The sequence below is a fragment of the Corapipo altera genome, unplaced genomic scaffold, assembly GCF_003945725.1.
Source record: "Corapipo altera isolate COAL_440 unplaced genomic scaffold, ASM394572v1 61281, whole genome shotgun sequence".
NCBI classification, from domain to species: Eukaryota; Metazoa; Chordata; class Aves; order Passeriformes; family Pipridae; genus Corapipo; species Corapipo altera.
Genome location: NW_020884921.1, coordinates 4,177,044 through 4,204,497, shown reverse-complemented (window position 1 = coordinate 4,204,497; position 27,454 = coordinate 4,177,044). Strand labels below are relative to the sequence as shown.

The 27,454-nt window shown below is 46.4% G+C and overlaps 1 protein-coding gene across 1 annotated transcript; it reads right to left on the bottom strand.

Moving 5' to 3' along the window:
• Positions 1 to 110: 110 nt before the first annotated feature.
• On the bottom strand, positions 111 to 26,841 carry LOC113953575 (serine/threonine-protein kinase PAK 1-like). Its single transcript, XM_027656844.1, has 18 exons — positions 26,786 to 26,841; positions 19,738 to 19,801; positions 16,460 to 16,579; positions 15,672 to 15,965; positions 14,911 to 15,014; positions 13,846 to 13,996; positions 13,415 to 13,561; positions 12,839 to 13,237; positions 10,973 to 11,125; positions 9,796 to 9,949; positions 7,862 to 7,925; positions 5,906 to 5,954; positions 5,101 to 5,210; positions 4,136 to 4,253; positions 3,195 to 3,294; positions 2,566 to 2,762; positions 1,627 to 1,764; positions 111 to 188 (listed from the first exon to the last, which is right to left on the bottom strand). Exons 1-18 carry the CDS (start codon positions 26,839 to 26,841, stop codon positions 111 to 113), a joined length of 2,496 nt encoding a protein of 831 aa, XP_027512645.1.
• Positions 26,842 to 27,454: the final 613 nt, after the last annotated feature.

The window sequence follows — 27,454 nt, the reverse complement described above, 5'->3', positions numbered from 1 at the left end:
CAGGGTGGTAAGGAAGGGAATCTGCCAATCGAGTTGGAATTTCATAGTTTTTATTCAGAGTCCAATCAGAGAAGATGAAAGCTGTCCTGAAGTGGTCCTTCTCATCTCCTTTACTTCCTCCACTGCTTCACTGCCATGATCAGAGACGCCAGATGGGAGAGAGGCGCGGCCGATTTTAAAAATGGATGCTGCCCCAAGAGAAAGAAAAGAAAAGAAAAGAAAAGAAGAAAAGAACCATTACTTTCCAAACCCAGCTCCTCACAGGCTCAAGCAGGATTGCTCTGACTCCCAGAAATACAGAGAAATGGAACTGAGTGGTCCATCTGCACCTCCATCTTCATGTTTAGGACCCTGCCTTCCCAGGCAAACAGGGACCATAATCCCGCTAATCCGTTCATCAGGATATCTTCAGCTTGCTGGGATTTTTGCCCTGACAATGCTGTGGGAATACTGCTTGCTGTCCCAGGGCTTGGTTCCTTTCCTCAGGAAACTCTAACACCTCTAAGAAATGCTGATCCCTGTAGGATTTAGGTCCACGTGTTCTTCTGAAGACCACTGAGGCCCAGGTTTTTAGCAGCAAGTCATGGCGGAGCACTGACGAACTCAGCTCTCCTTTGCAGGGAGAACAGTGTCTACCTTTCCATCCCCTGCCCCTCCTGTGCTGGCTGGCATCTTTCTTCCCAGCAGGGACAGCCAAGAGGCACATTCTGCAGCTCCCTATGTGCCACACAACATGGCAGTAACCCTGCAGCAGTTCTCATCTACTCAACTGTGACAGGCAGCAAATGGGACTGGGATAAGTTCCGCTCAGCTGTCCCTGTTTTGGCGTCAGAAACCTCTACAAGTGGGGCTTGGTGGCAGAAACCTCTAAGAGTTGGGCAGCAGGGACAAGCTGGGGCTCCTCTGAGGCTCACAGTGAGCCCCCCACAGCCCCTTCCTTCCCACAGCCAAATCTCTGACTGCTTGGCTGGCACTGGTTTCATTGGGTTCCTCCACCACCATTTCAGGCCTCCGCACCCAACATCCTTCTGCTTCCACAGAATCAGATAAAACTGAACACACTACCAAAGTACAAAACAGTCAGAGGATGAAGCACTACTCCCATGAGGAAAGGCCAAGAGAGCTGGGCCTGTTCAGCCTGGAGAAGAGCAGGCCCTGAGGAAACCTTATGGCCACCTTTCAATACTGCATAGGGGCTTATAAGAAAGATGGGGACACAGTTTTTAGCAGGGCCAGTTGCTCTGGGGAAATGGTTTTAAACTAAAAGAGGGATGATTCCAATTGGATCTAAGGAAGAAATTTTTTATGAGGAAGGTGGTGAAACACTGGCACAGAGTTTCTGTAGGTGCCCCATCTCTGGAAACATTCAAGGTCAGGTCAGAGGAGGGCTGGGAGCAACCTGATCTACTTGAAGATGTCCTTGCTCATGGGAGGGGGTTTGGAATAGATGACTTTCACGGGTCCTTTCCAACCCAAACTGGTCTAGGATCCTCTTTAATTTTCATTTGAAAAGCACCAAGACTGGAGATTGATATGAGGGAAGCCACCTGATGCCTCGAAGTTTAACTGAGGAGCAAACCCTGACATCAGGCAGCTGGTTTTGCCCACAGCTGCTCCGCACTCTACCTGCAGGAGTTCCTCGGCAGAGTCTCGCTTGTCCTCATCCGTCTGCAGGCAGCAGTCCAGAAAGTGACACAAGAGGAAGGAGTGTAGCCAGGAGTTCTGCAGCTTTGGTGTCCCTCGTGTGGCTATCAGGTGGCGAGCCTGAAGAAAAAGGAAACATGAGGCTCCACCTGTTTCTTCCAGCTCCATAGCTGCTCCCCTAGACCCCACTTTTTAAGCTCCAATGTCCACTGGCAGTTTCTTCTCTGGCAGAGGGTTAGAGATGAACTTTCTCTACCAGAACAAAAAAACCCAAATGCAGCCACAGCTCTTCTCTTTGGCGACCAGTGACAGGACTCAAGGAAACGGCATGAAGCTGAGTCAGCAGAGGTTTGAGTTGGATATCAGAAAACGATTTTCACCAGAGGGTGATTGGGTGTTGGAACAGGCTCCCCAGGGAAGTGCTCACAGCACCAGGCCTGACAGAGTTCAAGAAGTGTTTGGGCAATACATGGTGTGATTCCTGGGGTGTCCGACACAGGGCCAGGAGTTGGACTTTATGATCCTGATGGGTCTTTTCCAGCTCAGCTTATTCTACAATTCTATGATTCAAACTGCCTCTCAAAGGGTATTGATCACACCTCTGAACTTGCTGATGAGAAATTGTTGTCATTCAGAGATGGAGTTCAAAGAGAGTTCAAAAATAACATGTGAAATTCCAAGCATTGCTGAAGGCCAAGATAGCCCATTCTGAACTGGCTACGTGCCACTTCTCATCTGATGTTCTCCCGTGGATGGAACCAAAGGTATAGCAGATGATGATGTGCTCCACAGACATTTTTAGAAGTGGATCTTGCTGGAACTGGTTCAGGCTGGTGGGAATGGGATTTTGTCTCATGAGAGACAGAACATGGGACAGAATAGAAAGACACTGGTAGCTGCGAGGCGCTGGTAGCACCTTACCATGAAAGCGGTCTCCTGAAAGTAAGGAGGTTCTCCTTCCACCATTTCTATTCCTACGATGCCAAGTGACCAGATGTCCACTTTGGGGCCATATGGTTGGCATCTCACAACCTCTGGTGCCATCCATTGAACAGTCCCGACCATCGAGCTCCGTTTACTCTGCTCAGCGGTGAGCTGAGCACAAAGGCCAAAATCAGCTGAGGAGAAAAACGAACACTGTTAAAGCCAGCTTCAGTTAGGAAACCAGGCAAAAGGATTCCCCAGTCTAAGACTGAGAATGCACTCTTGACTCGAGCTGGAAAAGTGGCCGTGCTCTGTTTCCTTAGGGATGCGGCCAAGGAAATATGGAATTGGCCACTTAACAAAACCTCCAGGGTTCATGCAGTGAATTTTAGTTATTCACTGAGGTTTTAGAGTGTAACTCCCTTCCTCTGGAAGGGACACACACAAAACAAACCCACTCTTGACCTGTTTCTTACGGTACCTCTCTGCACGTTGCAATTGTGCTCTCAGCTGGCAGCAGGGGTCCTTGCACTCCCACAAGCACCACTTCTGGACAACTGGGAGTACCTCAAAAGCAGCCCTCACAGCATATCCTGGAAATGCTGCAGCTGACCAAGAATACCTACCCAGCTTGACAGATCCGTCCAGGCCCAGGAGTATGTTGTCGCTTTTGATGTCTCTGTGGATCACCTGGTTGGAGTGAAGGAAAGCCAGTCCTTGCAGGCACTGAGGGGGAAAAAAGAAACAGGAGGGTAAAAATCTGATTTCGTCACACAAGAAAGGAAACTGCTCTCAAAGATTTAACTTCTGGGGGAATGGTCAGGAATGCCACAACATGGTATTGTCCTGAGGAAGAGCTTGTTGCTCCAACCCTAGTAGAGCAATACCCTTCTAAGTCAAGGCAGATCAGCTTTTGAAAGAGAAAGGGCAATTGCTGTTACAGACTGTGCCCTGCAAACCCAGCCAGAATGACTGCTGCTGCAGTGCATGTGCTCTCTCTCCATCCAGAGAACAAACGGGAGTTTGCCAAAAATGGTAGGAAGTGGATCTCTTTTGAGCAGGTGGCTGCATGACAAAGATTTCTATTGCTGGCCTCCACAGCAGACTTGGAAGTAGCTCATTAGTCAGTTTTCAGAAGCAAACCCCATTTTGGGTGCAATGCTATCTTTGTAAGCTGACGACTGTGAAAAATGAGTCTCTATTTTTCTTTGCCATAAGTTTAACATTCTGTCACCGGCATGTTTGCTTTTACAGGCAAGGAAGGCAATGCAGACAGGCTCCAGGCAGATGTTTAGAGAGGCAAAATGGAGAACAGCAAATAAAAGGAAAAAAGAGAGAGAGAATGTATCACAACAGGATCATAACAGAAAATGTGACACAGAGTAAGAACAAAGTAGTGTAAGTGCAGGCACACTGGCAGGCAGTTCATTTCAGATGCTCTTTCTTCTCCATGTCATAACAGCACCACAGAAGCAAAGAACTGAGTATGAAATCACTCCTGCTCTTACCACCTGTCTCAAAAGACAATCCTGCCCAAGCCATCAGAAGCACCAGAGGGATCCCTTACCTCCTTACACACAGCTGCTATCTGTTTTTCACCCATCCTGGTCTCGGTAATGACATCAGTCAAAGAGTGTCCATCCATGTACTCCATCACCAGCCAGAGTTCCGTACCGACAAGATAGCTGAAAGAAGAAAACAAGGGCGTGGAAATGCATGTGCACAGCTAAATTGGCTTGTGGAAAAGACCACAGTTGAGTTTGCTTTCCACGCTGCTTCTAAATGAAGACAGATTAAAATGGAGACACATTCCATCTAGGCTATGCAGCGCTTGCAGTCTGTGCAGCCTAAGTGAGAAAGGCACATCCTTAAATGGTAAGCAAAGGAAAAAGGCAGTTTAGTAACGGCAAAGATAAATCTGGAACCGGGTCACATCCCATCAGCTGGGTCATCATTTTAACACATAAATTCCACCATGAACTCCAGGAACAAGGAGACACAACTTTCACTACTTTTGTCAGGTGAGCAGTGTGTGCACCACTGAGGACAGAATTTGGTCAACCCTTTGGAAAACCTTGCATAAAGTACACTCACCAAAAGAAAAAACCAGATTTTAAACTGGCAAATTATGTGTTTCCGGGAACAAAAACCTAGGTTTTGGCACCCACAGCAATGGAAAATAGTGGCAACAGTCCAAGGGAAATAATTTCTAGGATGGTTTATCAGCATGTATATCATAAGACACCTGAAACAGATCAAAGCCCAAAACAACAAAACAGCGTGGAGAGAGTGAACTGACAGGCTGTTGAGTTCATAAGAGAGGGCTGATCCAGGTTTTTGAAAACACTCTTCAAACTATGTGTGCCAGGAAAGACTAATACAGACAAAACGCAACATCCTCCCATATATTGTATATGAGTAGATTAATAAGGAGAAAAAGATAAATTTTCTGACCAGGAGTAGAGGGCTTTTTAGTCTTTGCCTTGCAAGTAGGTGAATGAACATTCACATGATAATACCAGAACTACTTACCTGTCTAAATAGGTAACAATATTGGGGTTCTTCTTGTCCCTCATGATGCGGATCTCTTTCAACAGTTCCCTGGTGCTCTGTTGTAGGAGATTGATTTTCTTTATGGCCACCTAAAATGGCATTGGAAACCATTGACTGGAGCAGTCTGTTGCACAAGACCTCAACGAACATGGAGTGCGTGATTTTGGAATGACACAACTGAGCTGTGCCAAACTGCCTTGGGGTTTGACATCAGAGTACTTAGGAACTGACATTGCAACAGCTTATTTCTCTGCTCCCTTGGCTGCCAGTCACAAAGACATGACCATAGACATTTTGCTTAGGAGAGGTCTTTGCTCTTGATAAACATCTCCTTAGTCCTGAGCTTGTGTCAACCAGCTTCGCTAGGTCTGAAACACATAACTGTGTTCCAAACATGATATCTCTTCCATTAGCTGTTGCATTGCACTTTGGTGAAGAAAATCAATGGGAAAAAATGCTAAATCCTATCTGTGTCTGAAGCTGGGATTAGGAGAAACTGGGCCTGAGTGATGGCAGTCGCCATCAGCTGGTCAATGCCTATTTAGCAATTAAGACCGAGCCAGAGCATCCTTCTCTGAAAGATGCCACTGCCCTCCTTGCATTCTTTCTGGTAGTTCAGAAGGACAAAGTCTGTCCCAAATGCATTGGGCAGGCTGACACCAGTCTGCGCTTCTTTTGCCTTTGGAGAAAAGATCTACCAGTGACCCAAAGCTCCAGCAACAGCTCACACCAGAGAGGAAAGAACTGGAGAGCTGCAAAATCAGTGGGGGTTGTTGACACTCACCTGTCCTCCTGTGGCAGTGTCAAGGGCTTTATAAACGGTTCCAAACCCCCTAGAAACAGAACAGCACCAAAGAAAGGTGAAACACTTTAGCCCCTAGGAGCGGAAGCCAGCCCAAACAGGACTGGCTTTATAAAACACCTGGTTTCATCTACTCTTCAGCCAGCAACACAGCAGCCCTCTGCCATGCAAGGTGTCCAAGAGAAAAAACTTAGGTCCAACAGGAAGAAAAAGGGCTGGTGCCAATCTCAAATCCACACCTGAATGATCTGGGGGTTTTGTACAAGTTTCAAGCTGGCTTCCCGCCAAGTCTCCAAAACTTGACAACAGAGCCTGCTTCCCAGAGAGGGAAGAAAAAAAACCAAACAGCCAAAGTATAGCAAAATATATATATTTTACACATAATACAGATATATAGTGAGAATACTATATACCTATAATCCCGGAAACACCAAATAGCTTCCTAAAAGGGAAGAGGGGAAGGGAGAAGGGAAAAAGGACAACGAAAAGGATGCAAAGGGACAGAAACAAAACAGGTATGCACAATCTGAAAATCTAGTAACCAGCAAAATAAAGAACTGGCACAATCTCACTACTTCCCTTAAGAGAAGCAGGACAGCTGGACGTGGCCTAGCACCCACCCCTCACGTGTGGCAGTCAACAGCAGTCGATACAGGCCTCAGCTTCAGATAAGCAAGACCACGTAGGGATCCACTGTTCTCGAACCTCACCGGAAGAGAAGAGAGCGAAGTCTCTCCGGTTGGCTTTATTTATACCTCAGGTTACACAAAGGAATAGCACAGAATACTTCCTTGGTCACCTCCCTAGTTCCTTCCTGGTTACAAGCTGGTCTCCAGGAAGGCCTAGGGTGAAACCTATCACAGGTTTTCTTTCTCTTTTTCCTTTCTGTGTCTGTCCATGTAGGTGTTTTTTCCCAAGCTACGTATAGTCCTGTTGGGCTTTCTCACTCTGCTCTTTTGAACCTATGTGCCAAACTCAGGCAACACCACACCGTCATTCTGAGAAGCCTGAACACATGTGAGAGCTGTTTGAGGAAAGGATCTAAACACAGCTTTCTCCAGCATGCAAGAAAACCAGTCTCCAGCCATCCTGTGAGATGGCACAGCTAGAACAGGTTAAAGCACCATTGTTCCACACACAAGTGGAGAAGGACTCAAAACAGAGGATCCTTAGGCAGCTTCCCTCTCTGTCAAGAGCCCTTGGTAGCAGCTTTTTTTAGGTGCACCAGGCACCTTAAGGACCCTCCTCTGGAGGTAATTTCTTTGGCTCTTGCCTCCTGACATTCACTAAGCAAAGCTGGGTTAAAAAAAGGGTGATTGTTTTCCATGAACCCCTAAAAACTGCAGGATCCACAAGAGGTCTGCCATTGGGCAGATGATGTGTTTTCATCTCAAGTGCATTGGTTGTCTGTCCATTCCTGCATTTTTGGGATTTATTGCCTCAAGTAGGAAAGAGAGTTCATTTTTTCATCCTGGTTTCAGTTTCTAAGATATGTGATTATAATCCTGACCCTTGAATATTGTTTTCAGCAAAATATCAGAAAGAAGTATTACTGAGAACTGTTATCTGACAGCTATCATGTGCTAAGTTGCTCATTTGGGCAATAAAGTTTCTTCTCCTTTCATTAGCATGGTCGTATTATTTTGAGACATACAAAAAGGATTTCTCCTAAGAAAACAGGCAAATAGGTGTCACACACTTGAGGGACAGGAGGTCTTCCACATTCTGCTCCTTGCTGCTGGCAAGGCATTGCCAGCAGGGAGTTGTCTTTGACGATGCCTTCAAGCCACAGTTATAAAGTCTGACCTGCACTGAGAGACGGGACAGACTGAACCCAGTGTCTGAACATTCTCAGAGCCTGCCTGACTTCATGCTTGATATTACACCAGCAAAATACCTGGCCCATGGTTTGGTAGAAGTAACTGTGGTTGCACTCACCCTTGGGCAATGTTTTCCCATCCAGCGTATTTCTTCACTGGATCTCCGACGCTTACAATGCCCTCTGAAAGAAACAAAATTCAAGATGCTCAATTCAAAACAGCATCAAAACCAACTTCCAGCAGATCCAAAATGCAGCCCCACTGTCTGGAGGGGCTGGGAGCCTTTTGTGGTCAGTTGGGTAACAACAACAACAACAACAACAACAACAAGACAGGCAGCTCCGTACCAGAGATGCCCTGCAAAAAGTCTGATTTTCTACAGTCCCTTGAAGGGTTACCTTGACAAGAAAGTAAGCACAGGGAGATATAGTCAGAGCAGACAGAGATCAGAAGAGAACAGGTACCAAGGCAAGTGTTTGTCATCTATAAGCCATAAGGAGACATCTGGAACAACAGAACCCTTCTTTTCTTGGGAATGAACACTGTGGGGGATTCAGCAAAAGGTTTAATACTGCCAAAGATTAAATGCACCTTGGCATCTGGCATGAATTGTTATGAAGAGATGCAATTGCAGAGTAGGAAGAATGTTACAAAGTGTTTTCCAGGAGAGGAGGGCATCTTCTCCACCTTTCAGCAGTTGGTGAAAAGAATGTCTTTACGTTTTAAAGAACAGCAGGGATGGGTCCCTGTGGCGGATGAAAAAACAGAATGGGAAAGATATGTTGCCTGGAGAAGCATATATGGAAACTAAATGAACTTGCCACCTACCGGATAATTCATCTACTGGACTGACAGTTTTCCCCAGTTTATTGTTGTGTGTTTATGAAGTTTTATGTACCCCAGTTTATTGTTAAATTTTATGAAGCTTGTTATACCTCCATCTTGTCCACATTTCTCCCTCAGATTTTCCCTCCAAAAGTTGTTTGTCACCCTGTTGTCCCCTGCTTTCCCGCTCCTCTGCCACTGATTGGCTACAGTTTGCTGCAGTGCAGAGAGAGCTACCATTGGCCCACGCCCCTGGAGACCCAGGAGTTCCACCCACCTTTTCCCTGTCTCCCTATCACACTTTCCCCTGAGTTGTCTGTCTCTTGCTCCTCCCCAGTTTGGGGTCCTCCCCTCAGACTTACCTTATTTAAACCCCTGTTCTCCCTAAATGAAGTGGCATTGCTGCACAAACCCTCGACTGTGCTAAGAACCCTTATTGCAGTGCTCGGTCCCATTTCCCTTTTCCCTGTGGACCGTGGCAGGTCCCAAGGGCAGAAGTGCTCCTCAAGCGCTGGCCTGACGCAGACTGCTGCCTCAATGAGATGCTGATCCTTTTCCGAATCCAGGCAGAAGCCAGACCAGACCAGAGGCTGCTGTCTTCTGGCAGCTCCACACTGCAGCGGTGGGGCAGCAGCTGAAATCTCAGAGCTAAGGAAGGCTCCAGCCTCTGCACTCACACCAGCCAGCAGTGGCCGGGCAGGTACAACCAAAGGACTGGTAAGGCCACAGCCAGTCTGAGCCCCGTTACAAGCCATTACCCCACTGCAAGACAGAACCTTCTTGGCTTTGTGACCAGACCCCAGGAGGTGCAGATCAACCCACTTTTTTCCCAACTGAAGGGACTCCTCTCAGGAGTCTAAAGAGAATTTAGGAAGCCAGCTATTCTGTTCCGTTTGACCTCACACACACGCAGGAATTCCTTAGGGCATTCGCTCACCTGGGAACATTCTGCTCACCCGGGAACATTCTGCTTACCCGGGAATATTCCCTGCTTTTGCCTTCAGCCTAGAGGGATGCTCAGGCAAACTCAACCCAGTCTGAGCTGCCCTCAGGGGCAGGAGGAACACCCCAAGTGCTCTCTGGCTGCCTTAAAGCACAACAGCAGTTTCTGTGGGGAGGTGTAAGAGCCTCTGTGACACTCAGCTGAGGAGGAGCCTTTGGTACAGCTCATGCTGAGACCTGCCCACAATACACTGCTCCATGGGACAAGAAATACAGCAGACATACTCAGTTGCTTTAGGCTCTTCTCCTCTGTCATCTCTGGCCCCCAGTCTGTGCTGCTGAACAAGCTGTCTGTGCCTGGGTTTTCAGGATGGGGAGTGGAGGCTTCTTCAGGCAATGCTGCTGCAGCAGCAGCTTCGATGGCAGAACCTGTGTAGATCTGCGACAAGAAATGAGTTTGTGTCAGAGTCTGCAGCAGAGATGCCTTGAGATGATATTTCAAATGCAAGCCCTTAGGAAGATGCTCTTAACTGGTTGGGGTTTTTTTGGTGTCCACTTCTCAAACTGAATGGGCAAAACTAAGAGGCTGATTTTACACAAGGTCATGGCCAGTTTCATGTTACATTTTCACAGATTTTTCTGAAAAATTACTGCAACGATGACTGCTCCATTTCTTCCCAGAGACTTCTTTTCGCCCTCCAAGGACTGCAGACACACTTGTAGCTCCTTGTTCTGATTGCTGCTCCCTCCCACTGACTTTTCTTTTCCTGCACAATCTTATGCAATTGCTCAACCTCCAGCACACTCTGACTTAACAGTTCCCATGCCTCATTCAGATCGTGCTCAGCTTTGCAGCCAATCTGTTGCTGCGACTCACAAAATATTCTGGATTGGAAAGGACCCACATGGATCATCGCGTCCAATGCATAAATGAACGGCCCCTACGGCCCTCAGACCCACAACCCTGGCCTCACTGACATTGTGCTCTAGCCAACCAAGCTAAACTCAGGTCTTTGGAGGCCGCTGGCTGAGATGTCGACTCTTCCACCTCGAGTCAAACAGAACAAAGCAGTCAGAGACCGCAGCTTCTCACTGTCAGCCATAGCAGAGACTGAAAGGAAAGAGAAAGACCAATCTACAATTTCACCCCATCATGAGGCCCAGATTCGCAATGGATATGGGCAAGCCGGTTTCAAATTCTAGGTGAGTCGCCCTCTTGACTGGAAAAAAACACCTCAAAAAACAAGGCTAGCAGTAGCAAACCAGCAGAAATCCATTGGGATGATTGCTGGCCAACAGGCCAAGGGACCAGCCCTGCTCTGCTTCCATTTTAACCCTTGCTTCCTGGTGCTGATCTCCGGAGCCTGCCACGCTCTGTGCTCTCAGTGCCTGCAGCAGTCCTTGCCTCCACAGTCCCAAGACCTACATTTTATGCCCTTGTTACTGCCTCTCACTCTATTACCTGGCTAGTCAGGTGTAGCTGCCCATTCTCTCGACGCTCTCCCACCTCCTGCCTGAGCTGCTCTAGCTGCTGCCGTGTTTGGAATAGCTCTTCCTGAGTCTGCAGGAGCATGTGTAATAAATTAATGTTCTCACGCTCCTTTTCTAGCAGGACCTGCACAGAAACGAAGAGAAGGCAGGTTTAAATGTCCCATACAACATTTGTGTGGCAAGACTCAAAGACTGATGGGCTCACGCATTCCCAAAGCACTGTGCTGCTGCTGTCATGGGAGGCACAGATTCCTAAGTGAGAATGGCAGCATAAACATGGTCCATGTGGGAATGAATCTCCAACAAACTCTTAGGTGGCTAACAGGAAGGGTGTGGCGTTTCTTGAGTGTCTGGCCTTGCCGCTGAAGGCCTCCCTCCTATAGTACTGGATTGGTAAGTGCAGTGTTTGTGCCTCTGTGCTCGCGCAAGTTCTTCTTTTGAACTCGACCCGACTCACAGTGTTAAACTGGCTATAAAGAGAAATCAAGCCCAGCTGCACCCAGCCCCCTGATCCCCAGGACCAGTTGGAACACAGAGGGCTTGATTTTCTGCTGAATTCCCATTCTCAGCAGAGAGTCCCCTGGGCCGCCAAAAGGAACAGTTAACTGGAAAGGGATGTGTAAGGCCCTACAGGCTTGCCTGGCACTAGAAGAACTCCTTCATGACAAATGTCCCTAAAACACCCCAACACTAGGTGTTTTCATGCAAAACTACTACATCTTCCAGAACTGCCTCCTTGCAAACTAAAATTCAAACAAAATCTATTTTGGTGCCAGAAATTTGCCAGAAAGGTTGAGCAAAAGCAACTTTGCTTGCTGAAGAAAGTGACGATAAGCAGGGCTTCTCCTTCTGGGAAAAAAAAAAACCCAGTAAAAAAAGATGAAAGTGTCACCTACTTCAGTGTGTAAAGCAGTTGCATGCAATGAGGGAGTGCTTGGCAGGAAAACGGCCCGTGTGGTGAGCCCTGTCATTTAGTGATTTATTGAAGTCTGGCTGAAGGTCTCTCCTGAGCTTCCTTCTCTCCAGGCTGAACACCCTTCTCTGGACACACTCCAGCACCTCAATGTCTTTTGGTCATGGGGGGCCCAAAATGAACCCAGCACTTGAGGTGTGGCCTCACCAGTGCCCAGAACATGGGGACAGTCACTGCCCTGGTCCCGCTCCCACACTACCGCTGATCCAAGCCAGGATGCCCTTGGCCTTCTTGGCCACCTGGGCACACGCTGCCTCATGTGTCAGACAGCTGCTGATCAGTACCCCCAGGTCCTTTTTCCCCAGGCAGCTTTCCAGCCACAAAGTTGCACGTATGCCTTAAAATACAATTTCAAAAACTTCAAGATGTCCTTCCTGTTCTGAGCAGTACAAGACAGCAGCCATGGACTTGCAGCTTTGTCCCTCTCTCTAGGCTCAAGCAAAGGGACTATGCAAAGTTGCAGACTTCACAACAAAAATGATCAGCAGAGACAAGCAGCCCTGTTTTCTGCCTCGGAAACAGGCATCAGAACTACAGAGTTTCTTTTGCCACACATGCGAAGAGTAGCCCCCTGCAGATTCACGCACAACACAATCTTCTCTTTGCAGCATATCAAAAGCCAAAAAGGAGGCCAATGCTGACAGGTGCGCTGAAAGTCTCTGTAGAAGCAGAGGACGACTCAGAGAACTACAGAACAGCTCTGCAAGCCATCCACAAGTGTGCAGAAAGGAGTAAACAAAGCCTTCTGACCTCCAGCACTACCACCTGGCCCTTTGACAAGGGCACTGCCCAGTCCAACAGATACAACTTCACTGAGTCAAGCAGCCAGATGCCCACCTGGATGCACCAGCTTTTTGGTCTCACCTGATGGACTTGCTCTTGCATTTCTGCCTTCTCCTCCGCCATCATCATCAGATCCACCTGCAGCTCCTCCTGCTTCTCCTCTGTTTCCCAGAGTTGCTCTTGGAGTTCTGCCTTCTCGTCAGCCATGATGATCAGGTCCACACGCAGCTCCTCCTGTTTCTCCTCTGCTTTCTGGAGTTGCTCTTGGATTTCTGCCTTCTCATCAGCCATGATCAGCAGATCCACCCGCAGCTCCTCCTGTTTCTCCTCTGCCTCCTCCAGCAGCTGCTCCAAGTAGGTCTTCTTTGCACAGATCCCTTTGTTTCCTCTTTCACGCAAGTTCATCTTCTTTGCCATAGGGATCTTTGTTCTCTCTGTCTTGTCCACTTCAGCTGATGGAACTTCCTTCTCTTGCTCCAGCTACACTTGGAAGCACAGAGGAAATCAAATACAGGAAGATTTACCATGAAGAATGTTTGACTCTCACAAAAAAAGGAACATTGCCATAGTCAGTCATGCTGCTGGAAGGCAAGAGGTCTGAGGAGAAGAAGCAGCTGTAGACAAACAGCTGTAAAGTCCCTTGGCAGCTCTGCTCACCTGCAGCACACGCTGGTTCAGGTGCACACAACGCAGTGCAAGAGCCCCACCAATGCCGCCCATCTTCACTGCTGCAAGATGGAGATCTGCTATTTCTGCGCTCAGCTGACTCTGAGCCCCTGTCAGCTCTGCTACTGACTGCTCTGCCTGAGGAGACCAAAGAACAGCATGACAACAAAGGCAGTAAAATCCCTGACTTCAAGCAGCAACTTCACATCCCCAGTGTGTCTCTGACATACTCTCAGCTCAGTGCTCCCAATAAGCTCATGGACACTAACCACCCCAGGGAGCCTGTGTAGTTGGATTGCCATTTTCCAAGGAGAACAACACTGTCCCCTTCTTCTTCTGCCCCAAACACCATCCATCTGTGATGGTCTTGCTACCACAACTTCCTCTCCCACAAGTGCTGCCTAGGAAGAAGGTGACCATACCTTCAGCAGTTCCAGGCCAAACTCCTCCTTCTCTTCTCTGTCTCTCAGCAGATCCCTCTGAAGCTGTGGTTGCTCCAGTGTCTCTCTCACAGCTCCCAACTCCCTCTGTAATAGGGAGTGCTTCCTCTCAAGGGCAGCTAAGGCTTTCAGTCTATGAGAAGGGGAAAGACAAACAAGCTTTTAAATAGCAAAACAGTCTAATTTCCAAAACTAAGACTACGCACCATGTCCCCAGTGTGGCAGTCTGAGTGATTTCCAACAATCTTCTAGTTCCACCTAAAGGATTTCCTGACTAGAGCTGCATCACTCTTTGTCACTGACATTGAGAAAGTAAAACAAGCTTCTGGAAATCACACACCATTTCCAAAAGAGCTCAGGTATTCTCAACGGCTTCCTGCCTGCTAGGTCTTGTGCTCCTTTTTGCTACATTGGACACAAGACTTCTCAAAGGTCTTCTTTGGGGAAGACAGACTTGGTAAGGCCAGGTTAGTATTCCCACAATGACTCTTGCCTTCAGCAGTGAAACGACAAAAGAGCCCTCAATGTCTGCGGGCAGGAGATACGTATGAATTTCCAATCCAATCATCATAGGATGACGGGATGATTCAAGCTGGCAGGACCCCAGGAGGCCTCTAGCCCAATCTTTAGCTCACGGCACTTGGGGTCAGCTATGGGATCCCAGCAGGTTGCTCAAGGCTCTCTGCAGTTGGGTCTTCCAAATGTCCAGGCTTGGAACCTGTGCAGCCTCTCTGAGCCACCAGTTCGGCTGCGTGATTGCCTTCAACTCTTTGCTCTCCCTAACCCAGTCTGAATCTCTCTTGTTTCAGCTTTCGTCTGTCCCCAGCCACTCTGGTCCTGTATGGAATGATTTTTTTGATGGTTCATAGAGCAAGCACAAGGAGGCAGCTGTACTGTGTGTCAGGAGGTAGCCAGACTCGCCCATGTGCTCCCTTCTCTGCTCTGTGCTACAAATGATGAGCGTGCAAAATTCGTTTGATGATGGGCCTCCCAAAGTGCAGCACTGCCCATCCCTACCCAGAGAAAGTGAGAAAGCTTAACACTCACAGGAGCTCGCAGACACTGCGCCGTCTGTGCATCCTCTCCTGCCACTCCACCTTTTTCACCTGGGCTGAGGAGTCCTGGCTGGCCAAAAGCTCTTCTACCAGGGCCTGCAAGGAGTGGGCAGGGAAAGAGCACAAACAAGCAATAAGGAGCGGGGAAGACAGCTCCAGAGATTTGGGAGAAGCAGCAAGCAGAGACACAGCTCACCTGACAGCAAAACCTGTGATGAGGGGGTCTTTACAGGGGTAACAAAATGACTCTGGAGTTAGAAGGTAAGCGTCTGAATAGAAGCAGGGGGCATTTGCCTTTTCTGATCTGCTCAACTGACTTCCCCTCAGTATTTCAGGCTTTAGGGAGTGGCTGCTAGGAACTGCGTTCCAGCCCTTCAGAGCCCGACCTTCTCTCTATGATGTAGAGCTGTGTAAGATTCTTCTCACCAAACCTGAGTCATGTCAAAGTTAAGAGTGTAGTCTAAGTTGTGCCGGTGGCGACTTGGATATTCTGTGGAGAGGGGCAGGAGGTCCCTCCAGGGAACAATGTCTCCTGCGTATCCTGTGTCTTTGGACCACTTTATCTGCTGGTGACGGGGACCCTCCATACTGTGCACAGAGCTGCGCACTTTTACAGCGGTAAAGTGAAGCGCTATGTCATAGCATGACTCCAGCCCTCAGTGCCTTCAAGCCATGAACGGCAAGTGCTGTCTGACCAGAAACTTGCAATTCTGCGTTGCACCAAGGACTGTGCTAACCTAAGCTGGCACTTACTGGCTTGGGATATTCACGCCATGGTCTGACAACAGGTGGAGAGTTGTCCTTGTATTCCTCTTCTTCAGCCTCTCCTTCAGGAAAAAGTGGAGCCAGAGGAGATTCGGATGCTGGTTTTCTGCTTGGTGGAAAGACAGCAGCGTGAAAAACTGGGATTGACCTGTCCTTTATAACCCTTCTCCTATACTCAGCTGTTTCTGGTGGCTCCTTTGTATCTTCCACATCTTTAGCCTCTTCTTCGGCCTCTTCTTCAGGAAGAGGGGGAGCCATCAGAGGTTCTGATGCTTCTTTTTTCTGTGGATAGACAGTAGCATAAGGGACAGGGAGTAACCTGTCACTTATGACCTCATTTATATACCCAGCCCTATACCCAGCTGTGTCTGAGCTGTTCGTTCAGCTCCACAGATACTCAGTCTCTCCAGGGGACACTGTCTCCTATGCATCCTGCAAGGCTGGTCTTTCGACCGCTTTCTCTGCTGGTGACGGGGACCCTGCACACTGTGCACAGAGCTGCTCACTTTTACACTGGTAGCATTTACAAACGAAACACTACTTCTGATCTGATACAAAGAGAGATTCATGTCCCCTCTCTGAATCCCAAGAATCTGATGCCCAAAGGTGAAAGTTCAAAACCCTTCTTCCAGGTGTCAGTGGCTGGGGTGAAGCGTTATGTCATGGCACGACTCCAGCCTTCAGTATCTTCAGCCATGACCGGCAAATGCTGTCTGACCAGGAACTTGCAGCTCTGCATTGCACCAAGGACTGTGCCAACCAAAGCTGGCACTTACTGTTTTGGGCTGTTCAGGCAGTGGTGTGACAACAGCTGTACATTTGCCGTCATTTTCCTCCACTCTAGCTTCTTCCTCAGGACCAGAGGGAGCCAGAGGAGGTGCTGGTTGTTTTGTGCTCTGTGAACAGACAGCAGCATGAGGGACAGGGAGTAACCTACCATTTAAAACCTGATTTCTATTCAGCTCTATACCCAGCTGTACAAAGAGCTCATAAACTTTGACAGAAATGGAATTCTAAGTCATTAGAACTAAACCAAAATGGGCTAATGAGATGGCACTGCATATTGTTCTGAATGTGATACTCCACCCTGGCTAGAATCAGCCAGCAACCTTCTTTCTGCAAAGCTAGCTTTTCTCTCTTGAAGAGTTCTTAGACAGAGAATTAGAAAATAGCCAGCGCCCCCTTTCCTGCTGCTGCTGCTGCTGCTGCAGCAGACACTGAAATGGATTTTCTTTCAGCCTACCAGGCTGACACTCTACACTCTACTGCAACAGGCCAAGCTTGCAGCTTGCTCCACAATTCTTAAACACCAGGAACGTCAGAGGTTCCTTTTGCGCTCACCAAAGGATGCACCTCTCTCCATCCATGGATCAGGTGACCTGCAGCGGGCAAGGGAAAATGAACCACATGCTGTTAGAAAACTGCCTGTGGTGACAGAACAAGTCAACGGAGAGCATGTACCTTTCACAAGACCCCTCCAGGATAAACAGTTCTCTCGCATAGCAAGCAAGAAGACAGGACAATAGGCTAGGTTGTGCCTACATGTTGCCCTGTTTATGTACTGACCTGTTTGGTCTGTATATATAGAACAGCAATTTGGTCAAGAAAATGCAAATGTTCTTTAACAACTGGTGCGTCTGTTCCATCCAACAGCTAAAGCAGCTTTTTTCTCCTCTCTTTCCTGTACTTTACTTTTTCTAATAAATTGCATGCACTAATTCCCATTGACTTGCTGAAAACATTTCTCCAGGAAAGCTTCCACAAAATCCCCTTTAATCATGGCAGTTCTGTTCTGAAATAGTACGGGAACAGCTCCTGGGTTCAGGAGTGTACACCAACTGTTTTGGAGTTGGCACTTCATGGCAAAGGGAGTCACTAGTTTAGCACCCAGCAAAGTGTCAAGTTAGAAAGCCAAATCCTTTAATGACGGAATTGAGAAAAAAAGCTCTCCTGGCTGACAAGCTCTCCCAGTCTGTGTTTTAGAAGTTGTCTTGGTTGAACAGCCAACTGAAGAAATTACAGACTCCACTGCCACACACTATCCAGTGGAGGGAATGGAACCCCTTCAGGTTACATTTCAAATGCTGTCTGCACCCCACTGGGTACAGACATTCCCTTTTGGAGCTGAAGCTCTTGACAGGAGTTTTACCAAACTAGTGGCATGTTAATGGCATTTTTGTTTCAAATCAACTCAGTCACTCATGAAGAGCAGAAAGGACACAGTGATACCAAAGCCATATTTTGCTCCACCCAGGAAAAGCCTGTACTTACGTGCCAGATTGGTCAAATAATATCCTGAATAAGCCACAGTGAAAACACTGCAAACTGCAGCAGAGAATGGCTCCATGATTTAGCAGTCCTGCACAAGTTTGCGGACTGTATTCCACCAAGGGGAAAAAAAAAAAGACACCCCTTGGGGTTCAACTGTCCACTGAGATAAGGGAAACTAAAAGACACCCCTGTTGGGGTTTCAGCTCACCGCTGAGAAAATGGAAACTAAAAGACACCCCTGTTGGGGTTTCAGCTCACCGCTGAGAAAATGGAAAATAAAAGACACCCCTGTTGGGGTTTCAGCTCACCGCTGAGAAAAGGGAAAATAAAAGACACCCCTGTTGGGGTTTCAGCTCACCGCTGAAAAAAGGGAAAAGAAAGGACACTCCTGATGGTTTTTCACTGTCCGCTGAGAAAACCTAAAGAAAATTATACCCAGTTGGGGTTTCACCATCCACTCAAAACGCCTCAAGCAGCAGAGTTTGCTTGCAATGAGCTAGCACCAGAGCTGCTCAGACACTGAGGCCTTCTGGGCACCAGAGCAACATGCCTTTGACACCACAAGGACATAGCAACATCGCCTTGACATCACAATAGCAGCTTCTCGAGGTTGGTTCATGAATTTATGCATAGCAACCAAACCTTCTCTACAGCAAACACAAAAATGGCCTGGAAAGTTCTCCTGTCTCAAAGCAGCACAAAGCTCCTCGTACTCCATAACCTGTTTCTGAAAGTATCGAAGAGTAAGTCAAACAATGCACCAGGCACATGCACCCTGTACCCCAGGATGAACACTGAGAAGAAACTGGGATGTGACCAAACCAAAGGAAACATCACCTTTGGCCACTAATGCTTCCAACTAAAAATGGGCATGCTTGTTCCATTTACAGACCTGCTCACACACATCACTGTGCTGCTGCAGTGCTATGGCATCTCAAAGAAGCATCTGAGTCCTGTGACTTCCCTCTGGGAGCTTCCCTGGGCACATGGCTGAGCCACAGAGATCTGGCTCAGAGCCACCGGCATCAGGACAGCAGGGTCAGGAAAACAGAAAAGCCATAGCCATTCCAAAGTTTGGTAGCATCCTTCCCTCTCCTCTCACTTTGAAACCACCTTTTTTCTCCTTCATGAAAACACATTCCTGAGCATTAACAGCAAGTGGCTGGGAAAATCACCTGTGGTGTCTTTGTCAGTTAAAAAAAACAAAACAAAACAAAACCCACAAAAACCCCCAAACCAAACCAACAACAACAAAACAACAACAAAAAAACAACAACAATAAAAAAAAAACCACATAAAAAGAATAGAGAGGGCTTTTGCTCTTTGTCTAGTCCTTTTGAGGCCATGTTAGCATTTTTGAGTGGCTCTACCACGTATCATCACCACCAAACATCGGATACCTTTTTCTATAAAAGCCATTCTTAATCTTAAATTTGTCAGCTACTAGCTTTTAATTCTTCAAATTATATGCTACAGTCTGTTTTGTCAGTTCAGCAAATTAGTTCAAAGAAAATACCCCCTAAGATCTGAAGATCCTAACAACTGAATTCCCATGAATACATATGCTTGCAAATACATGGGGCATTTGAAATAATCGTACGGTGTCCCACTCAAGTGGCTCTGCAGTGGATTGCATTGATCAGCCAGAGTATTAATGTGCTGGGGTCTCATCTTTCAAATATAGGCTTCTTCCTTCCTTATTCAAACCAAACATGCAATACCTAATGTGAACAGCAGCTTTCCCACAGAATGGACCAGGTGCTGCCAGTGCTTCTTTCCTTACCCTACTGAGTACCACTACAGCAGAAACACTAAGGACCAATAAATTGGGAACATGGTCAAGCTTACTAAGAAAAAAGGAAAAAAAAAAAAAGAGAAAAAGAAGAAAAGAAAAAAAATTATGTATATCTAAACATCAGAAGTTGCCCAGAGTTGAAAGATCCTATGGATAGAAAAAGGAACTGGCATTTTGACGCAGAGAAATGTGGGAGCTGGGAGAAAAAAATGCTGAGAACTAGGAGGTTGTGTCCATGCTTTGGACAGGACTTTGAGAGCTGTTCTCAGACCTGCAGACTATGGAAATGATGCAACACTTGGACTGGATCAAAGCAGTACAGGGAACAGAAAGATCAGTTGTCATCTTTTCAAAATCCAACAAAGAAAACCCCCACAATTACCAACGCTCAAAGAAAGCAATTTCAAAACAAACTCTTAAAAATAATTAAATAACCCCACACTAGAACATCCAGTTTCTTTTTGCCTCCATGTAACGTTATCCTCACTGGAAACATGCACAACACATGGTCAAAACAGCAGGGAGAGACAGGGAAAAAAGGAATACCTGCACCAGACTTACTAAAATCTATTATTGTAATTTACATAATGTGTATTATTTCCAAACTCTGAAGGTATATGCACCCATTGGCCACATGACAGATAAGGCATTAATTTAACAGGCTGAGGCAAAGGCTAAGTTTGGTTCATAATTGCATTCCCTACTGGACTTCTGTCAGGAATCAATGATTTCAAGAATTTGCACTGAAATACCATTTAAGCTTTCTTTTTTATTTCTTCCTCATGTCACGTCTACAAATTATCTCCAGAAGCCTCTTGCCAAGTCTGAGGGCAACATGGTATCTTCTCTCCACACCTCTTTACACTCTCCATATCTCTCCAAAAGCTACCACACATTGAGAGCTCATGTTCCAGTAACTTGGAGGCAAGTAAACTGTGCAAATTCATCAACCGCTCTGACCTTCAGGAAAGATTTTTTTTTTTTATTATGTCTTTTCTGATTTTTTTTTTCTTTTTCAAATGGTCCTCTGTATGTTAACTGATTTTAACTGGTAACTGGTTAGTAGTAGCATGAGAAGTCCGTCATTGATTTTCTTATGCCACATGTTATCTTCCTTGCTTGAATTACTCAAGTCTCCCAGTGCCAACGCTCTTGGAACTCCAGTGCTTATAGCACTTGCTACCTTCCTGCAAATACAAAAAGTGTTGCTAGAAACAGAAACTCATTTCAATGCATTTTCATGGCATCTCATTGTATTTTAAGAGGATAAAGGAAGCACCATGGAAATTAACCCTCCTTTTATTCTAATGATTTATAAAAAACATGACCATTCAGTAGGTGGTCAGCAAGGACCAAGATGGAAAATGAGAGCCAGAGAAGATCTCTCTAGGGAATTAAGAACCATATGTCGAAGTAAGCGGAACGAATGTAACTTACAAAACAGGGGAGAAGTTCATGAAAGAGAGGGGAAAAAAGAAAGAGTTTACCTAGTTCAAAACAAAAGGAACAGAAACATTGAGAGAAAAAGAGAGAGATTTGTCATCCTACAAAGACTCAAGAAGAAAAAAACCTCTATAGCTCTTGCTATGAAAGTAGAACTGCTCCGTTAACTTTTTTGCCTGCAACTTCAAGCACATTCCTTCCCCCTCCTCTCACTTTGAAAACACTTTTTTCTCCATCATGAAAATTCATTCCTTAGTGCTAACAGCACGTGGCTGGAAAAAACACCTGTGGTTTCCTTTCTCAGTTAAAAAAAAAATAAAAATAATAGAGCTTGTTATGATTCAGTTTTTAAAATTATTATAAAAGCCTCTGCCCAAATTAAGGTACAAGTGAGACCATATGCCAAAGTCAATAATATGGATTTTATTTAACAGTAAGTGTAAGGCAGAAAGAGAGAGATATAAAGAAATAGGAAATAATAGAAGGAGGGGGGAGAACAAGAGTAACAGAGGTTAAGTATGTTATTGTATCACTTGTATCATGTGCAGTATCTCTGGTGGTAAAAGGTCTTAGGAATGAGTCTGGGGGGCTCTTTGTGGGTCTTTGATGGTTTATGACCCCTTCTCAGCTGCCTTTCATGTGAATGTCCTGTGTGTATGTGGTCTTTCTGGAGAGGGCTAGTTTACTCCTGTTTGGTGTGGAGAGATTTTTCCATCATACACCCCAAATCCCTCACCTCCACCACCCTCTGAGCCCAGCTAGGGGTAGTGATACAGCTAAAATAATACAGATCATTTACGGTAATATTAAAAGTATTGTTAGTACCACTAATCACAAGGTCAGGTGTGGCCAAGAAGGCATATGGGTGAGAGGTACACACCATGACATTATGCCAGTTAGTAAGAGTTAGTTGATACAATGAATTATCCCTAGAATAGCGTAGGAACAAGTTAATCCAGCAGCACCTGCATTCAGTTAATTAGAATCAGAAGGGAATATTTAGGCCTTGGAGCTGAGAAGGAGCGTGTGAATCAAAACACTGAGTTTGCAAAAAGTCCTGGAAATTCTAATTAATTGAATGGCAACACTAGGTACTGTTTACACAAAGAGGTTAATAAAAGGGGAATGCAGAGAGAGCTCTGTGGAGGATCCTGGAAACCAAATCATGGTGCGTGTGCAGCTCTGAGATATGCGAAAAGATTTCAGCCACCAGTTGGGTGAGGCCCTTGTGACCTGGCTGTTCCCATGCTGGGATATCATGGCCAACGATATGAAACTAGATGGTACTGAAGCCAAGCAAGTGGGATCCCTGTTCCCAGGATGTGGGCATTAACAGGGTGTATTGGGGCTGGCTGAGCTGGAGTTCATTTCCCCACAGTAGCCCTCACAGTGCTGTGCTTTGCATTAATAGTTAGAAGGGTGTTGATAACACACCAATGTTTTGACTACTGCTGAGCACAGCATCAGCACTGTAACATTCCTTCCTCAACTGAGGGCAGGATCCTGGGAGGGGACACAAGTAGGCCAGCTGACCCAAACTGACCAAAGAGATATTCCATACTGCATGATGTCAGCTCAGATACAAAAGCTGAGGCAAGGATCAGGAAGGCATTCATTGTCTCCAATTGGCTGTCTGCTGAGGAACCATTACACATGCTGAAGCCCTGTATCTCAGGAGTGGCTGGACATCGCTGCTCATGGGAAGTAGAGAATAAACCCTGCTATCTTTTGCTTTGCTTTTGCATGCTCAAGCTTCCGCTTTGCTTTCACTTTAAATAAACTACCTTATCCCAACCCACGAGTTGTTTTTCCACCTTATTCTCTCCCCTGCCCAACTGGGAAAGAGAGTGATAGAGTGGCTTGGTGGGCATCTGGTGTCCAGCCAAGGTCAACCCACCACACAAGGGAATTGGGAAGAGGACAGAAACTCTCAGCCTCTGGAGGTGACTCACCTCAAGTGTGAGGGAAAGCTATTATCTCAAGGATGATCTAGTAATGTGACCAAGCAGGTGGAATGCCATGGAGAAAGATATCCAGTACCTGAGAGAATTGGCTGTGCTGGAGGTAAGCTATAAGGACTGAAAAAATGAGCAGGTGAGAGTAGGGGCAGGTGATGTCCCAGCCCCAGAGGTGCCCCATCCCCAGCTCTACATCCCTCTACTCTTCCTTGCAGATGGCTGCAGGTATCAGGGACCCCTGGGAAGGGAGGATGTCAAAATGGGTGGTACCCTGGAATCAGTCCAGGTGGCGGCCAGGGGGATAAGGGCACAGGAGGGTCTATGGGCAGCAGTTTGGGAGCACCTTGGCTGTCCTAGAAAGTCGTAAGTTCCAAGGCCCCTGCAAGCTCAGCTGGGGGCACCTGTAGGGGACACGGGTGATGCAGAGGCCACCTCCCGCCACTCACTGTCCTCTCCCCACAGCCCCACATGCCAGTGAGGGTGATGTGGGCTGAGGATGCTCTGGGTCCAGGTGCTGGGTGGGATCAAGGTGTTGTAGTGCCTCAGGGTTCTCAAAGGGGTGAGGATTCTGTGGAGTGGCCAAGACCCCAGGGCTGGGTGCTGGGGGGAGCAGTCCTGCACTGTGTGCTCAGGGCTGAGGGAGTTCCGGGCTGGCTATTGGGAGCTGAGTGGTTTCAGGACTGTTGCTGAATGCTGGGGGTGTTCAGGGGTGGTGTTGGAGCACCAGCAAATGCAAAAGCTGGAGGCGGAGCCGGTGGCACCGGCACAAGATGCATTGCATCACTCGGCATTCTGAACATGACATTGTGTGGTGATTTGCAGGTGCCACATCGTATGATATGTGGATTTTGAAGGCAGAATTGCAGCTTGTTTTTCTTCCCCTTGAGCCCTGGATGGGCTTTCTCTGCCCTTATCCCCACTATGTTTCCTGCCCTTTTCCCCTCACTTTTCCTGCTGTTTTTTCACTCTCATTTCCTGTCCTTTTCCCTGTAATTTTCTTGCCATTTTCCTCCTCACATTTCTTACACTTTTCCCCTCACATTTGCTGCCCTTCTTCACTCAGGTTTCCTGCCCATTTTGCCCCTCACACTTCTCACACTTTTCTCCTCGTGTTTCCAGTTTCCCCTCATGTTTCCTATTCTTCTCTCCTCACATTTCTCTCACTTTTCTCCTCTTGTTTTCCACCCTTTTCTGTCATGTTTTTCCTGGCCTTTTTCTCCTCTCATATTGCCTGCCCATTTTTCACTGTTTCTTGCCCTTTTTCCCTCATGTTCCTCCCTCCTTTCCCCTCACATTTCCTACTCTTTTCCCCTCATGTTTCCCCTCTGCCATATCCTCGCCTTTTCCTCCCCTCATGTTTCCCAAACTTCTCCTCTCACGTTTCTCACACTTTTCCTCTCAATTTTCCCATCTTTTTATCCCATCATGTTTCTCTCCTTTTTTCACTCACATTTCTCACCGTTTTCCTCTCATGTTTCTCACACTTTCCCCTTTTATCCTGCCCTTTTATCCCCTCATGTTCCCCACTTTTTTTCACTCAAATTTCCTGCCCTTTTCCCCCTCACGTTTCTCACACTTTCCCCCTCACTTTTCCTGTCCTTTTATCTCCTCAGGTTTCAATCTCCTTTTTCACTCAAGTTTCCTGCCCCTTTCCCACTCACATTTCTCATTTTCCCCCTCATATTTCTCACATTTCTCTCCTCATATTTCTCTTCCTTTTTTCACTCGTGTTTCCTGCCCTTTTTCCCTTCACATTTTTCTCCCTTTTCCCCTCATGTTTCTGCACTGTCCCCTCATGTTTTCTGCCCTTTTCCCTCTCACATTTCTTTCCTTTTTCACCAACTGGTTCTTCTCAGTGACTGTTTATCCTCAGTGGTTTGTGAGCTTACCTTCCTCTTGCCTAAGAGTCTGCATGTTGCTGAACAGAAAGACTGTGCTCAACCTGAAGAATCTCATTAAGAACAACATAATTGGAGTGGACTTTCTGCTGGAATTTTGTTGGGTTTTTTTCCCCAGTTCTACATAGTCTTCATAATGACCTAAAACAAAGACATAGACTTCAGAATACACGACTTAGATGAGCAATCATTGTATGATCTGCTCCAAGTACATCTCTTTCTGAATCACCTTGCAGTCACTATGACTCCTGCCTGAAAGAGATCTGCTGTGATGCCTCTTTGAGTTAAAGAAAGTCCATCTGTACAGGAAATGCTTTTGGCCCTTTGTTGGTTTGATCTAATTTTCAAAGGGAGTTTCTTCTTGTTTCCACCTATTTCAATTAACTTAACATCAGACTAAAGAACTGACAGCCAACGTTACCATCTGGCTTGTGTATCTTGATATGCACAGAACAAAGATGCAATACTGGATTATTTCACCAGTTGTCTATTAATGGTGACTGAAAGTGGGGCCTCTGCCCACCCTGTGCTCCTCCAAGGCCCATCTTGCCCCAGCCACCATGTTATGCATGGCGGTAGCCCTGGCCCCCATCTTGTGCATGGTGGCTGATGGCGGGAATGCACATCCCTGGACAGAGGTGTGGGAACTGTTTCCAACCGTTTACTTTCCCAGACTGGGATTTGGAAATGTTTCTTCTTTCTTGGGTTACAGTGCTTCTTCCTTGTCCATATGTAAGCTGCCATCTTACTCATTTTACATTAAGAAATGGAAATAAAAGGGTTCAGATGAGCATCTAAATGACCTCTGACCTCTGCAGCTTCAGCCCCCTGACTCTCTGCTTTGCTCCTCCGAGCCTTCTCTCTGCCACAGCAACAGATATCACTCAGCCTTCAAAGTTTTCCATAGGGTCTGCTCCTCACCCATCTCATATTCATTAGCTGATTTCTGCCTCCAAGCTCCCCATAAGCCTGGCTTCTCCGTGGAAGCATCTAGGCATGCACTTCTGCTCTTGCTCTTCATTTGGAGAGGACCAGCCTAGCATTACAAGATAAGGATAAGACTAAGATAATTTTCCAGGGACTGCATTAAAAATATAGGTGATTAGTACAGGTTTATGTATTTTCTGTAGCCTTTCAGAACCACAGTTTTGAAATACATTTTACAAAACTGTTTATGCTATATAGCATTTCAGAAACAGCTCTTTATTTAAGAAAGAAAAGGAAGATTTTAAAGACAGATATTTGGGTTCCAAAATCACATTTCCTAAGCTGAGTACAAACTACAGACCTTCTTCAGGTGCCTGTCCATACCCAAATTGCACAAGGTACAAATGCTCTACTTTACCCACCTCCACCCTTCTCCTTCTCCAACAGTCACCTAGAAATGGTTGTTATGGTCTAACAGTTAATAAAACTTTAAAAATTAGACTTCTGTGTTACTTCAAGCACCTCTAAACATCTCCACTCTTGATCTTTCTTGCCCAGAACTGGACATATTTTCATCTCTCCCTTTTAGTCTTTCTCTGGAGTATATTTGTTGATTCTTCTTAAGCTGGATTTTCTGTGCTGCTTCCAGTATTTCTTCCATTCTCATCTGACTTACACTTTGCTCTTCTTTTGCCAGCATAATACTTCCACACATTAATCATCCACCTTATTTGTGATACATCTTTGCCAACTCTTTTAATCCTTAATGGCCTTCCTTGAGAGTTTTCATATGCATATTCAAATTCTTACCGTTGTTGTTCAAGTGCATTCCATGCTATCGCCTTTGCCTTCTTCTTCTCGCTCATATCCTAAGTGCTGCCCCTTCCTGGAAATCCCACTAGTTACACAGTTCAAAGAATGTCCAAACTCCACACAATCTTCAAACTTTCATCCATTCCTGCTCTACTTTAGGAACAAATTCATCAAATGATACAGAAATCTCTACTTTTAGATCTCTTCATGCTTTAAATACAAAAGATGAAACAGAGTAAATTTAACCTAAAATTGGATTGGTAAATAACGCTTCATCATGCACTTCCCAATTTTGTTTTCCCTTTTATGTCCCCTATCAACTCTCACTATATACCATTTCTTACAGCATGCCAGTCTTGCTGCCACCTTCAAAGCTTGCAAACTTTTGGATCCACACATTAAAAGTAGGGAGGAAAACAAAAAAAAAAAAAAAAAGAGAGGAAAGTGTAGGCTTGATCAGGCCTGTATCAGGAACAGTGTGGCCAACAGGACCAGGGAAGTGATTCTTGCCCTCAGTGCTGGTGAGGCCACACCTGGAGTGCTGTGTCCAGTTCTGGGCCCCTCAGTTCAGGAAGGATATTGAGGTCCTGGAGCAGGTCCAGAGAAGAGCAACAAGGCTGGTGAAGGGACTCGAGCACAAGTCCTATAGGGAGAGGCTGAGGGAGC